At 34.4% G+C, this 13,808-nt stretch overlaps 1 protein-coding gene across 1 annotated transcript in view; it reads right to left on the bottom strand.

Annotated features, from left to right (window-relative positions):
- The window catches only part of LOC132563437 (inversin-like), a gene marked incomplete at its 3' end in the record, with an annotated part of 37,572 nt that extends 24,045 nt beyond the window's left edge, over positions 1-13,527 (bottom strand). Inside the window, exons 1-13 of the mRNA XM_060228197.1 lie at positions 12,964-13,527; positions 11,362-11,418; positions 7,488-7,614; positions 6,899-7,065; positions 6,114-6,287; positions 5,672-5,737; positions 5,356-5,457; positions 4,239-4,337; positions 3,760-3,835; positions 2,099-2,205; positions 1,371-1,536; positions 628-835; positions 82-162 (exon numbers count right to left, since the gene is read on the bottom strand). Coding sequence (XP_060084180.1) covers positions 82-162; positions 628-835; positions 1,371-1,536; positions 2,099-2,205; positions 3,760-3,835; positions 4,239-4,337; positions 5,356-5,457; positions 5,672-5,737; positions 6,114-6,287; positions 6,899-7,065; positions 7,488-7,614; positions 11,362-11,418; positions 12,964-13,050 — 1,517 coding nt within the window. The remainder of the gene's footprint in view (positions 1-81; positions 163-627; positions 836-1,370; positions 1,537-2,098; positions 2,206-3,759; positions 3,836-4,238; positions 4,338-5,355; positions 5,458-5,671; positions 5,738-6,113; positions 6,288-6,898; positions 7,066-7,487; positions 7,615-11,361; positions 11,419-12,963) is intronic.
- Positions 13,528-13,808: the final 281 nt, after the last annotated feature.

Below are 13,808 nucleotides of genomic sequence, written 5' to 3'. Positions count from 1 at the left end.
TGCTTTTAAATTTTCAAATTATCAATCAAACTTCCCATCATGCATTACAGAATTTGTATCCTCCTCTGAGTAACAACTCACCCACTGTAATCCCTAATGTTTGGATCAACACCATATTTGATCAAAGTCTGACAGATATATGCATGGCCTCCCAAAGCAGCCCTGAAATGAACAAATTGTAAAGTATTTTTTGGTAAATGTCGTTATAATTAAATAGAAATATAAACCAGATAAAATTTCAGATCTGTAATCAACATCATTTTGAAGTCATAGATAAAAATTAGTTATTATACCACATTGGTGATAGTTTTCATGGGTCAAAATTTTCATGATTTCTTTTTAAACTCATAAAACGATATTTTAACAATTGAATCAAAATTTCACAATCTGAATGCAAAAAATGTTCGCGATCATGTTCATGTATCAGAATGTAGCAAAAATGTAAATCCCCCAAAAATAACCAGCACATGGTAAAACTGTTAAAATAGTTAAATGCACAAGCTCAAACTTCCCATGTATCCCTAACACAGGACTTAAGATATTTGTCTGGAGTAGGGTAATGTATTGAGACAATGAATTTATAGCATGGTTGAATTAAATTGAAGTAAATTCTGCTTTAGATTTTACCAGTGTAACGGTGATCGGCCATCTTGATCCAAAACATCCACACGTGCCCCAAAATCTATCAATGTTTGTACAACGTCTGTATGTCCCATTTCACAGGCTCGGAACAGAGGTGTGTGCTTGGTGAGGTCTGTAGCATCCAGCTGGGCTCCATGGTCAAGTAATTCCTTGACCGTTGAAGGGTGACCGGAGAGCGAGGCAGCATGCAGTGCTGTAAGTTAAGACGTTTTTCATAAAGTAACTTTTTTAATCATCGTGCAACAAGCCCACAAAACAAAAACTTTTTATGCCAAATCCAAGAACGGGCTTATTACAGGACAAAGAAATATCACTGTTTTGTAATTTTAAGGAAAAGCAATACTTATGTAGGTAGGCTCATAATCAGGCAGATTGATTGTCAAATAAGTGAAGTTAGTAAAGAAGAGAGATATACTATTATATATTCATCTGGTCGAAAGAAATATGAGTTTGACCCCTGAACAATTTTTGAGACCTGTAAGCTACATTTTTGTCAGGCTTATTTCTCTAAACTTTTAATGCAATATCTTTTATACTCAAAGCAAAAAATGACATCTTTGTCAACTACGTTATTTTCATATTCTATATTTAAAGCAGCTACATGTATACGTCTCTTTTTCCTATGTAGCTATTGGACAAATATGATCCTCGGTTTTTCAGTTCTGGAGAAGAAGATTATGAAAGAAAAAATTGGTGGATAGATAGCAAATATTACTTTTTATACATACCAGTGCCTCCATTATTATCAACTTGTTGAATATCTACGTTGTGTTTCAGAAATATCCGAATGACATCATCAGCACCCTTCCCAGCAGCCCACATAAACGCTGTGCGACCATCAACATCTGGTTCATCAGTTACATTTTTACGCGAAAGAAAAACAGCGGCAGTGTCCTGAAAAAATAAAAAAAAAGACAGTAACTTTGAGGAATACAAACATATTTAGTTGTCTTTCATATATTTATACCAGGTTAAATATCGTCGAAGACCCAAATATTTCATAACAAATAAGTATTCAAAAATAAAAACATATAAATTTTTTAATAAATTGAAAGTGAATATTTTCTTTCAGATCTTGCTCATCTCAAAGAAATACTGTTGAACTTGTAAAAGAATTAAAAAATATATTTTTTGCACATCAATTTCTGCCATAAAGGGAGATAATCTGGAAATAAGTCGATCTTCAAATTCACGGGAAGGTTCTCTCCTACAATATTTCAAGGGATGGATCCTATAACAATATTTTATGAAAGGACTTCTTCCAAAATTATACTGATGAAAAGCTTCCTTCAAAGATGCTTCATAGGACTTTCTTTTATAACATCTAACAGCTTCTTCCAAAATTCTTTCATGGGACGTCTTCCATCAACTGTATTTTATAGGTGTACATCCACTGTCTCCAATGGTATTATGTGAAAGGATTCTCCTACCCAATATCACAACATCTGTGACTTACATCGTAGTTGTTCTGAGATGCGTAGTGTAGTGGGGTAGCACCGTTAGAGTCTGAGCTAGCGTAGTCAGCACCATTATCTAGCAGAAGTCCTACAATCTTAGAATGACCTGGAAATACAACAGTGATATTGTGATTCACTTCGGTTTTCTTAACTTTTCTGGGGAAATTTAGTATGATTCACTTCAGTTTTCTTAAGTTTTCTGAGAAAATTTTGTTTTAAAAATATTTTCAATAATTTGATAAAAAAAACCCAGTCAAATATACATCTTTATAAAGATCATTAACCAGTACCTATCACTATCTTTATGTCCTTGGATGCATCCGAATACTGTAAAACCATTAATTTTTGAGAGGAATTTATTTTCATTGATATCATGGGTACTGATGCTCTTAATCCACAAATCTATGTGTCCAGGAACTGTTGATACTAGTATATAAAATAGATTTATTGTGCTATATTAAACCACAAAATCAAGTCTCCATGAAAAACTATTTTTTTGAACAAGAGGCCCATGGGCCTTAACGGTCATCTGACAAAAAACAAGCCAAACCTAGAAAGTGGGTTGAGGTCATTCATTTGAACAAACTTGGTAGCCTCTCCTCCAAGCATCTTACAGGCCCAATATCAGCACTCATGGACTTTTGCTTGTTGAGAAGAAGTCCTTTGTATATTTTAACATATTTGTATATTTTAACATATTTGACCCCTGTGACCTTGAAAGTTGTTCAAGGTCATCATTCATTTAAACAAACTTGCATAGCCCTTCATCCTTTTGCATTGCATATTTTAACATATTTGCCACAGGCACAATATCAGCAATCGGAGCCTTTTGGTTATTGAGAAGAAGTTGTTTAAAGATTTTAACATATTTGACCCCTGTGACCTTTAAAGTGGGTCAAGGTCATTCATTTGAACAAACTTGATAGCCCTTCATCCCAGCATGCTACAGGCCTTATTTTAGTTGCCTGGGCCTTTTGATTACTGAGAAGAAGTCCTTTGAAGATTTAAAGACATTTGACCCCTGTGACCTTGAATGAAGGTCAAGGTCATTCATTTGAACAAACTTGGTAGGGTTTCATCAAAGCAAGCTACAGGCTAAATATTAGTTGCCTGGGCCATCCAGTTATTGAGAAGAAGTCGTTTGAAGATTTTAAGACATTTGACCCCTGTGACCTTGAATGAAGGTCAAGGTCATTCTTTTTAACAAACTTGGTAGGGCTTCATCAAAGCAAGCTACAGGCCAAATATTAGTTGCCTGGGCCTTCCAGTTATTGAGAAGAAGTCGTTTGAATTTTAAAAGTTTACGGACGGCGCACGGCGCACGGCAAGCACAGGCCAAATATTAGTTGCGGCGCACGGCGCACGGCGCACGGCGCACGGCGGACGACGACGGACGAAGCATGATGACTATAGGTCATCGGACCCTTCGGGTCAGATGACCTAAAAATCACAAAAATTAACTCCACAAAAATAAATGGTTTTACAGTACAGTTATACCATTGTTGGGGTTATCCCTGATTGGAAATCCCCAAAATGTGAAATGCTATATTTAGACTAAGATTGACAAAAGACAATATACATGATTATATCTAGACCGTAAATGATGCTAAACAACGTACATGACAATATTAAGTCTGTGACACTAGACAACCTAGCTTACCTAGTACAGCCGCCCAGTGTAGAGGAGTTCTAAACATATTATCTAATGCCGACACATTACAGTTTTCCACTGATGTCTACAATGAAAATAAAAAACTATGAAAGGCTCTGTGTTTAAGAAATATTACATTACAAAATCATCCCTGGGTGACAATAGAGATTCTACTCAAAGACTAGGAGTGGGCTTATCATAGGACAATGAAATAACATTTGTTTGAAATTTCAATATATAGTCATATATCTGCATTATCTTACAAACAGTCAAATTAAAAGGAATTTTAATATCAAACATTTACGACTCAATGGTCAAATAATTTTTGAGCTTATTTCTACTTCTCTTAACAGTTATTATAATAAAATCTTGTATTTCCTGGAAAAATGGAAGGAGGAAAAACAATTGCCACCCTGTATATGCATTAATGTACTTTACCAGGATGATGACAGATATTTAAAGAAACATGGAGAAGACAAACAATTTACCAGTGCTACCACAACTGCCTCGTTACCATCAGCAACAGCAAGATGAAGGGCTGTCCGACCTTCATAATCTTGCCAATTGATCACACTAGGTGTTGTCTCCTGAGAAATAGAATTTGAAACGGATGAAGATATATTTGATAATCTGTAAGTATCCTGACAAATCAAGGAATAATTCAGATTGAAATCTTTATGTGAATGTGAGTCTTTTCAGCTCTGCAGAAAAAAAATTAATAAAAAATATCTTCATTTAAACATAAAATGACTGAAATTAAGGTGAAATATTATCAAAATTTGAACTTGGACACTTGATAAAGTATACAGAGAACAAGACAAGGTGTTCAAGAATGGTAAGCATTTTCTGCTTCATCACCAATGAGATCACCTTGATATAAAGATAACTGTATCAATCAGACTTAATTAATGAGCTGACTGAAATTAACAGCTGAAGTTACATTTATAGATAAGTCACATGAGACAGGTGACTTTAATAGAAACGGGGAGGGAGGGTGTCATATTAAACATGTGACATTTGATAAACAGTCCGCTGTTTGCCTCTACTGTGAGTTGACCTTAATAAACATCTAGGTGACCTCTACAGACAAGTGACTGATAAACAGTCAGCTGTTGACCTCTATTGAGAGGTGACCTTAATAAACATCCAGGTGGTTGGGTGGCGCAGTGGTAATGCACTCGCCTTTCACCTAGCCGACCGGGGTTCGATTCCCAGAACGGACGTGAAAAGGTAAGATGGTCACCTGCCCGACCACGTGGGTTTTCCCCGGGTACTCCGGTTTCCTCCCACAATAAGACCCCTCGCGCACCCACATCCTGGCCAACAAGAGTGATTAGTATAAGTTGACATAACTTGTTTCGCAATTGTTGTAAAATAAATAAAGTTTATATTTATATTAAACATCCAGGTGACCTCGACTGGCAGGTGACTTTTGTGGCTTTTCCTGACAGATAATTTTAATAAAGAGTCAGCTGGTGACCTTTACTGTGAGATGACCATGATATCTTAGTATGGAACCAAGTGACCTAAACAGAGAGGTAGACCTTTATAAATAGCTAGGTGACCCCTCATGATAGGTGACCTTTATAGATAGGTAAGACTTACCAGGATGATCCTCACACAGTTAACAGCATCTCTGTCCCGACAACTGGCTGCCCAGTGTAGAGGAGTTTTCCCCTCAATATCAGGAATACCAATATTGGAATCCTGAAGAAAACAAAAAACAACACTGATCTAAAGCAAAATATATACAAATATCCACACTAAAAAGATTTTAGATCAAATGTTACACATAAATATTTCTGAAAGGTGTGCTGCACTGAATGAATATCCTGTAAATAGTACTAAGGGGTATACATATTATATTTGATATAAATACTGATTATACATAGGTAGAAGTGTGTTATTGAAATAAACTCACCTGTTTAATTAACATTTTGACATGTTCCATGTTTCCATATGAAGCTGCCCAGTGAAGTGCTGTTCTCTAGAAACAGAAGAAAGAAGATCTTCTCTGATTCATCTCGTAACAAGTTTAATTTTTCATTGAAGATCACAAACCATCTCTAATCTTTTCAATGGAAAATAAAGCATAGAAAAATATTAACCTAATTTTAAGATGCTAAAGATACAAAGTGACTCATTACAAGGTAAAGTAAAAATAATACAGACATAGAATTTATTATGATAAATTCTGTGTCCCTGAATAGACCAAGTACATCATTATATAATTATTTTGCCTATAACAAACTTGTTTCTTATGAAAGGCTTTATCAAAAATATGTTACCTAAAACTTTATTGCATTTTCTCGACTAAATATAATTAACGTTGCCTGATTTCCTCAGTGGGACATGTCATTTACCTTATTTTTATCTTGGTTATCCAATTCCCCTGGCGATAGTTGGCGTAACAACAGCGCCATACATTTTGCCGATTTATGTCGTGTACATAAATGTAGTGCTGTTTGCCCTTCACTGTCCTTCTCCCGACAGTCTGCACCTTTGGACAGCAATAACTTCAGCAACCGAAAATTTCCCTTCAAAGACAAGAAATGAAGTTTTAAAATGTAAATCTAAATAGATATACTTCCTGATTAAACCAATCCACAGCTGATACTAATAGATTACAAATTAGTCTAAAACATCAATATTATAAGTGTGCTCGTAAAAGAGAGAAATTGTATGAGTACATGTACATCAGTTGATTCTATACCTTAACAGTACACTTTAATATAATACATTGCCAGTATTACTGGCAGTATACAGTAGCAGCAGTATATGCTGGCAGTATATTTAAGCTGTGTATTTTTGCAGTGTACTTCCTTGACAGTATTTGCTTGCAGTGTACTTAAGCAGCATTACATGCTGGCAGTGCACTTTAGCATCTGTATTTGCGAGTAGTATATTAAGGTAGCATATTCTTGGCAGTATACTTTGGTAATTTTGGTATCATGTACTCTGACATTGTATTCCTACAGAATACTTCAGCAGTATATTCCTACAGAATACTTCGGCAGTATATTTTTGAAGTATATGTATGCAGTACACTTATTTTGTAGGAATATTTCCACAATAATTTTTACAACTATATTCCTACAGAATTCTTTGACAGCAGAAGCTGTACCTTAGCAGTACAAATGAAGTTTACCTTGTGTGCAGCCCAGTGTAGAGCAGCTCGGCCACCTTTATCCTTTTTGTTGACTTGAGCACCGGCCTTGAGAAGGAGTTCTGCACAGTCCAGGCGGTCAGCCAGGATACAGAACATAAGAGGCGTCCGACCGAACTGGTCGCCCGTGTCCACATCAGATGCATTTGCTGTGACGAACAATTACAATTTTACAAACTGATAGTTACCTGGAGAATAACATGCCTTACTGGTTTTATATACATTTTGTCATTATAAGGAGAGAACGGCAAAGGACCAACATTTCAAACAAATTCATAAAGATGAGCTTGAAAAAATCAATGTTAAAGTTATTCATGGAAAGTATTATGTTCCTCTACTGCTCCAATATAAGCAAACTATCATTATCCTTATAACCAGTAAATTGTAATGTTGACCTCGTGAGAAAGAATTTACACTTTAACATAGAAATTTTCCTTGGCTAATTTGACAATGTGTCAGTCTTGTGAGAAAATGATACAGTCTGATTAAGAAGAAACACCTCTATAAAATAACATATGTATTAAGACCCATTCTTTAAGATTATGTTGATATATGTTAACAGTTTACTCACAGATAATAAGTCTTGCCAGGAAAGGTTTGTCGCCATTGACTGCCGCGGCATGCATCTGTGTGACATGCTCCAGCTGCTGGGAGATGCCCTCATCTGTTGTACTGAGGGCACCACTGGGCATGTCGCCCTGAAACAGATTAGCAAAATTAGTGATGTGTGAAAGGAAACACCAAGAATTTGTTGTGTTTTTCCTGAATTATATTAGATTTTTTGCACTCTGACATTTAAGTTCTAAACAAATCTCTTGTAAAATTACATAATGTCCATATGCTTTAGTCACATTTCAATCATCCTTGATACTCCAGGGGTTATGATCACTTTCACTCTCTGCACCTCTGGAACATTTTCTGGCAAAATGTAAGGCACAATGGTAATAATTTGATTGGTCTATAGCAGGTTTCAGGAGAAAAAAATCTAACTGATCACAAAACTATATACTCCTTTGAAGATTACAAAATGTTGTGCAACCTTGAGATTCCTTTGATGCACATCAAAGGATCAAACAAGTCTTTTCGTTTCATTCAAAAAGTGTTGCACTTGGAACCATCAATTTTGCCATGAAATGATCCCGGGGTGGGAGAACAAAAGTGATAATAACATCTGGAATATCAAGGATGCACTTCAATGAATGTAAAAAAATTCTAAAATTTTTGGTTTTCAAGAATGAAAAATAAAATCCTACAACCAGGAATCAGATTTATCAAATTTTTGAACTACCACATATAAGCTGCCATCCATTACAAATTTTATTTCAAGTTAAAGAATAGCTATTTCTTACATTCACACATAATAAAAACAGGATATAAAATAAAAAAGTAAAAGATTGAAGAGAACAGTTATGGAGAATTCTACTAATGAATGAACAGTTGACGGAGATGATATGTTACTGTATAGTAGGTCATATCTGTGAGAATTTATTTTTGCTATATCTGTGGTCATTGAAGGTAGCACAAAATTAAATACTCAGCAAACATCGCTACAGTAAATGAAAATAACTGTTACCGATATGCATGTATACCTTAATATCAGTTCATATAAATGCCTGAAATTTAATACATGTGAGCTAGCAAAACTGGAACAAACCAGGAAATATTAGTCCCATGAAAGTAAACAACTCTATAGCATTTAAAATTCGGTAAGGAAACTTGAAAATTAAGTGACAACTAAATACATATATACACTTGCTCAAAGCTCAAAATGGAATCCAAAATATTTATTCAAACATAATTTTTTGTATGACACTTCTAAGAGGACCTAACCAAAACATTAAGAAATAAATTCTATGTATACCAGTGATAAGGCAATGCCTGGTAATAAGGCCACACATTTCTTTTGCTGTTCAGCAATATTACAATTTAACATAATTTCATTGTAAGACAATAAGCTTTCCATTTAGCTCTGTACTTTGGCTTCCTTGGCTTATTGCAGGGAAAATATGGTGTATAAAAAAACCTGAAAAATATTGTCAAAACGAATTTCAAAATCCTACTGCTTTTGGATCTCAAATTATTTTTAACATAGTAACCTTGATATGTAATTCCTCCACACACTGTATGTCATTGAACATTTTTTTTGTTTAAGCTGATTTTAAACAGTTGGAATGCCAACAATTTAACAAGTCCATATTTTTTTTATGGCATATTAGACAAACAACACTCAGAGGTTTATCAGTTATCACTAGGAAATCAAATTAATCAATGATAAATTATTCACAGGTAGACACAGGTCGTCAATTACAGGTAACAAATCTAATCTAGCTAAATACATGTACACAGGTATGGACTTTATTACTGAGAACAAATGTGTAAATAAAGCTCATGAATACACATTGACTTTATACCTGGTATGTTCTAGGTAACAGTCATTTAAAGGACCCCAATGTTTTCATACTTCTAAACTAGTATACACCTGCAAGGGTTAATCGTTACGTATACAGGTATATAAGTAATACAATTACCAGTTATGTTATACCTGACTCTACTAGGTGTCAGACCGCCCAGAATCTTAAATAACAGCATTTTAAGTATGGCACCAAACTAACCTGTAGCATTATTTTTTTTTTTACATTTTGAAATTTCAAAATTTTCCTTCATACACCTCTAAGATAAGTAAAAATTACAAGTGGAGTTCTCCAACAACGAAAAGACCTAATATTAATCATTGAATATAGCTTGTTTGCACAAATGCATACTTGAACAATTGTGTACCTCTTCAACAGTCCAAATAAGTTGGGTCAATTTATAAAGAAAGATCATGAATGTGCTTAGGTAATGGGGATATTTTGACAGGCATACATTCCTCAATAAATTTATAACACAGTGTATGTAAGACAAGGAAATATTATTGCCTATCCAATGCTACATTTTTCTGTTTTGTTCAACCTGTCTGGTACATTTACACAATATTCAGTGTCAATTAACTTCGCTATTAAAATGAAGTAATACATATTATATCCTCTTTCTGACCCTTAACCTCAAATGGAGGCAATCTAATTAAATCAAAAGAATATGGAAATAAAACTAGATGAGAAAGCTTTATACTATAATATACAAGAAAAATAATCTACAACCTGAATGTGTTCAAAATTAACTTATCTCAGTTCAGGTATGATATTCTATAACATCCCATTCTCAACTTTACCTCAAATGAAAATTTTGTTACAGAATGTCAGTTCTCAACAGAGATAAGTCAATTTTAAACACATATAGGTAACAGATTCTGCAACATATACAGTTAACAGAACCTATAACACATACAGGTAACAGAATCTATAACACACACAGGTAACAGATTCTACAAACACATACAGGTAACAGATTCTACAAACACATACAGTTAACAGAATCTATAACACATACAGTTAACAGAATCTATAACACATACAGGTAATAGATTCTACAACACATACAGTTAACAGATTCTACAACACATACAGGTAACAGATTTTACAACACAAACAGGTAACAGATTCTACAACACATACAGGTAACAGAATCTAAAAGACATACAGGTAACAGAATCTATAACACACAGGTAACAGATTCTACAAACACATACAGGTAACAGATTCTACAACACATACAGTTAACAGATTCTACAACACATACAGGTAACAGATTCTATTACACATACAGGTAACAGATTCTATAACACATACAGGTAACAGAATCTATAACACACACAGGTAACAGATTCTACAACACATACAGGTAACAGAATCTATAACACATACAGGTAACAGATTCTACAACACACACAGGTAACAGATTCTATTACACATACAGGTAACAGATTCTACAACACACACAGGTAACAGATTCTATAACACATACAGGTAACAGAATCTATAACACACACAGGTAACAGATTCTATTACACATACAGGTAACAGAATCTATAACACATACAGGTAACAGATTCTATAACACATACAGGTAACAGATTCTACAACACATACAGGTAACAGATTCTACAACACACACAGGTAACTAATTCTACAAACACATACAGGTTTCAAATTCTACAAACACATATAAATAACAGATTCTACCAGCACATACAGATAACAGATACTACGAACACACACAGGTAACCGATTCATATGTAAACTTTGGTGTCTCTCAGAATTCATATTGACTATGTGTACATGTACCTGGATGTCTCTCAGAATGAATAGTGACTACCGTATTTTACCGCAAATAAGCCCCTCCCACCCAGTTTAAAAAAGACTTTTCAAAAGAGGGGAGGGGGCTTATTTGCAGGCAACCCCCTTGTTCACAAGATGTACGTGTGTCCGCCATCTTGGATTTTTCGTCATAAGGAACATGTGTACATGTACCTGGGAGTCTGTCAGAATTAAGAATGATTTACATACCGGGGAATCTGTCTGGCCATTCGGCCCGGATACTGTTGTCATCTCATTTCCTGAAATCTGCAAACAGATGGTAAAAAAGAAATAATTACTATGAAGTTTCTTTATTATGTTGAAGTTAATCAGGTTCTTTCTGTGCCAGGTATATAACAGGTGCAGCAACAGTCATTTAGTGAAGCAAACGTTCCTGCTTCAGTACCCAAAATCAATAGCATTGCAAAATACCGTCATAAATATATATATATATATATGGAAACATGTTAAGAGAATGGCATCCTTCAGTTAATTTTATAATGTACGCAAAAATGTTACTACTGTCTCATGTTCTAGTGTAAATTTACAGAAATAATTTATATCTCACAGTTAAAAGTGACAGGAATACCTTACATATTTACACACACATACTAAACAATGATTCTCTGGAGTGGTACAATATAACACAGGGCCACTTTATTGATATCTCAGACACAAAGAGAGAACTATCTTGATCAACTGCAAACATGCTACAGTATGATACACTTCAAGTCCCAAGTTTTTATCAAATTTCCTTTGATACTATACAATACACAGGTAAGTAATGAAGTGTACCCCGGTAACTTGACTTCCTGTCTTCCAAGGCAAAGAAACTATTAACAAATACTAAAATAAAATTGTTCTGTCATTTATGTGGAATGAATGTTTCATTTGGTTTTGAATGAAATTTTTTATCAATAAATGTTTTATACTGCAGGCCCTAAAGCTTGTTCTGAAGATGTGTCAAAACATCTGAGCACAACATCTTTTGATATTTTCAGTGTGTTTCATGACTACTTTGTTTACATGCAATGTTTATCACTCTGTGAACTGACAGGATAATTTTTGAAGTGTTGTCTTTCTTGTCAGCAGCGGTCGTTACCTCACTGACAACCATTTAGAAGCTTGTAACTTGGTAATCAACTTAATAATGGAAAAGTGTCCTACCCAAGGACACATCCACATCTAATTTCGATGTTTAATCTCAGCGTCCTGAGGATCAAACACTGCCATGAATAAGACACAAACCACGCCCCTCAGATCGTCACCTATGGTCGTAAAGTACTGAATGCTGCAGTTAATTGTGGCCCAACTGTTTACTAGAACCTTGTCAAGACTTAATATTGTCTATTTCATATCATATATGATTTATCTATATCACATCAAAAGTGTGTCAGTTTCAGATTTTTATGAAGTCATAGAGGTATATCAGAACAGTTTAAACCCTAAACATCTATATGAAGAAATTTAAAATCTTTTCAATCTTCCACTGATATTCCTGCAAAAATAATCTGCCATAATTGTAGAGTGTACATCCTCACCACCACATCTGTTTAACCCTAAAAGGCACCCTAGCTATGTAACTTTCAGATATAACAGGAGTCAGATTTAACATTCTGTATTAAAATAAAGGGTTATTTTTTATATAACATAGTTCTATATTCGATACGTGAAACTTATATTTGACTTACAAAGCACAATGTGTACATACAAAATCATAAGTCAGGAGTATGAAACTATGGCAACCGAAAACAATCTTAATTCAACAAAAAAGAAAAGAAAATCCTTCAATAAAAAATAAACAATAATTACGGGTATGACAGCCTCTTCATAAGTATGAGGATAGGACTTGTGCATTCTCCGCCGTAAACAGCAGATACAGATCAGGTTGGACATCATTACAGCCTCTAATCAAGGTCAAAGGTCAATACAGATGACCCTCAACCTTAAACGAAGCCTGTGAGTCTTTTGTGAAAGTAGGAATGCTACTGTAGTACAATCAATTTCATATATCTGACAAAATTATATTTTTTGTGATACCTGCAGGTGTGATGAATTTTATCATTGAATTACAAATTTTTGATAAATTCTCACATTTCCAGAGAAAAAACTCTTTAGCAAATGCTTTTGTTAAAACATGAATTAGATTTAAAGTATCTAAATAAGCATGTTAAGTTTTTATGGTGCAGTGTTTCCAATATGACATTCCATTTCAGTAACTATGTGTGCATCTCACAGAATACACTCCACTCCAACAAACCCTACACATTTGTCAGCTCATAATCCAACCAAATATCTTCACACTAATTTTTTTCCGAAACAATCTAACAATGTCTAACTCTCCTCCCCCAAACAGATCCACAACAAACTCCATCTTGGTACTTCCTACTGCTCTGCAACAAAATTCCAAACATTTCTGACAGAAAAAAAATCAAATTCAACAATAAATATCTACAGAAGTATAAAATAACTGGTTATTATGTTTGTCAAAAAAAACTCAATAATGCATCTCATTTTCCTATATTCCTTAATTCCTGAAGAGTAATTTCATCTGATCTAAAGAAAAGAAAATACAGTCTGTTTCATTTTCTTGCTTTTCCAAAAACCATCAACTGATAGGTACAGTTAGTTACCTTTTCTGATATAGGTTATACTGC

This window comes from Ylistrum balloti, unplaced genomic scaffold (genome assembly GCF_031769215.1).
Source record: "Ylistrum balloti isolate Yb309-2 unplaced genomic scaffold, AGI_CSIRO_Ybal_v1 Utg371720, whole genome shotgun sequence".
In the NCBI taxonomy this organism is placed as follows: domain Eukaryota; kingdom Metazoa; phylum Mollusca; class Bivalvia; order Pectinida; family Pectinidae; genus Ylistrum; species Ylistrum balloti.
Note: the sequence above shows the minus strand (reverse complement) of the source record. Positions and strands in the feature narration are given on the sequence as shown.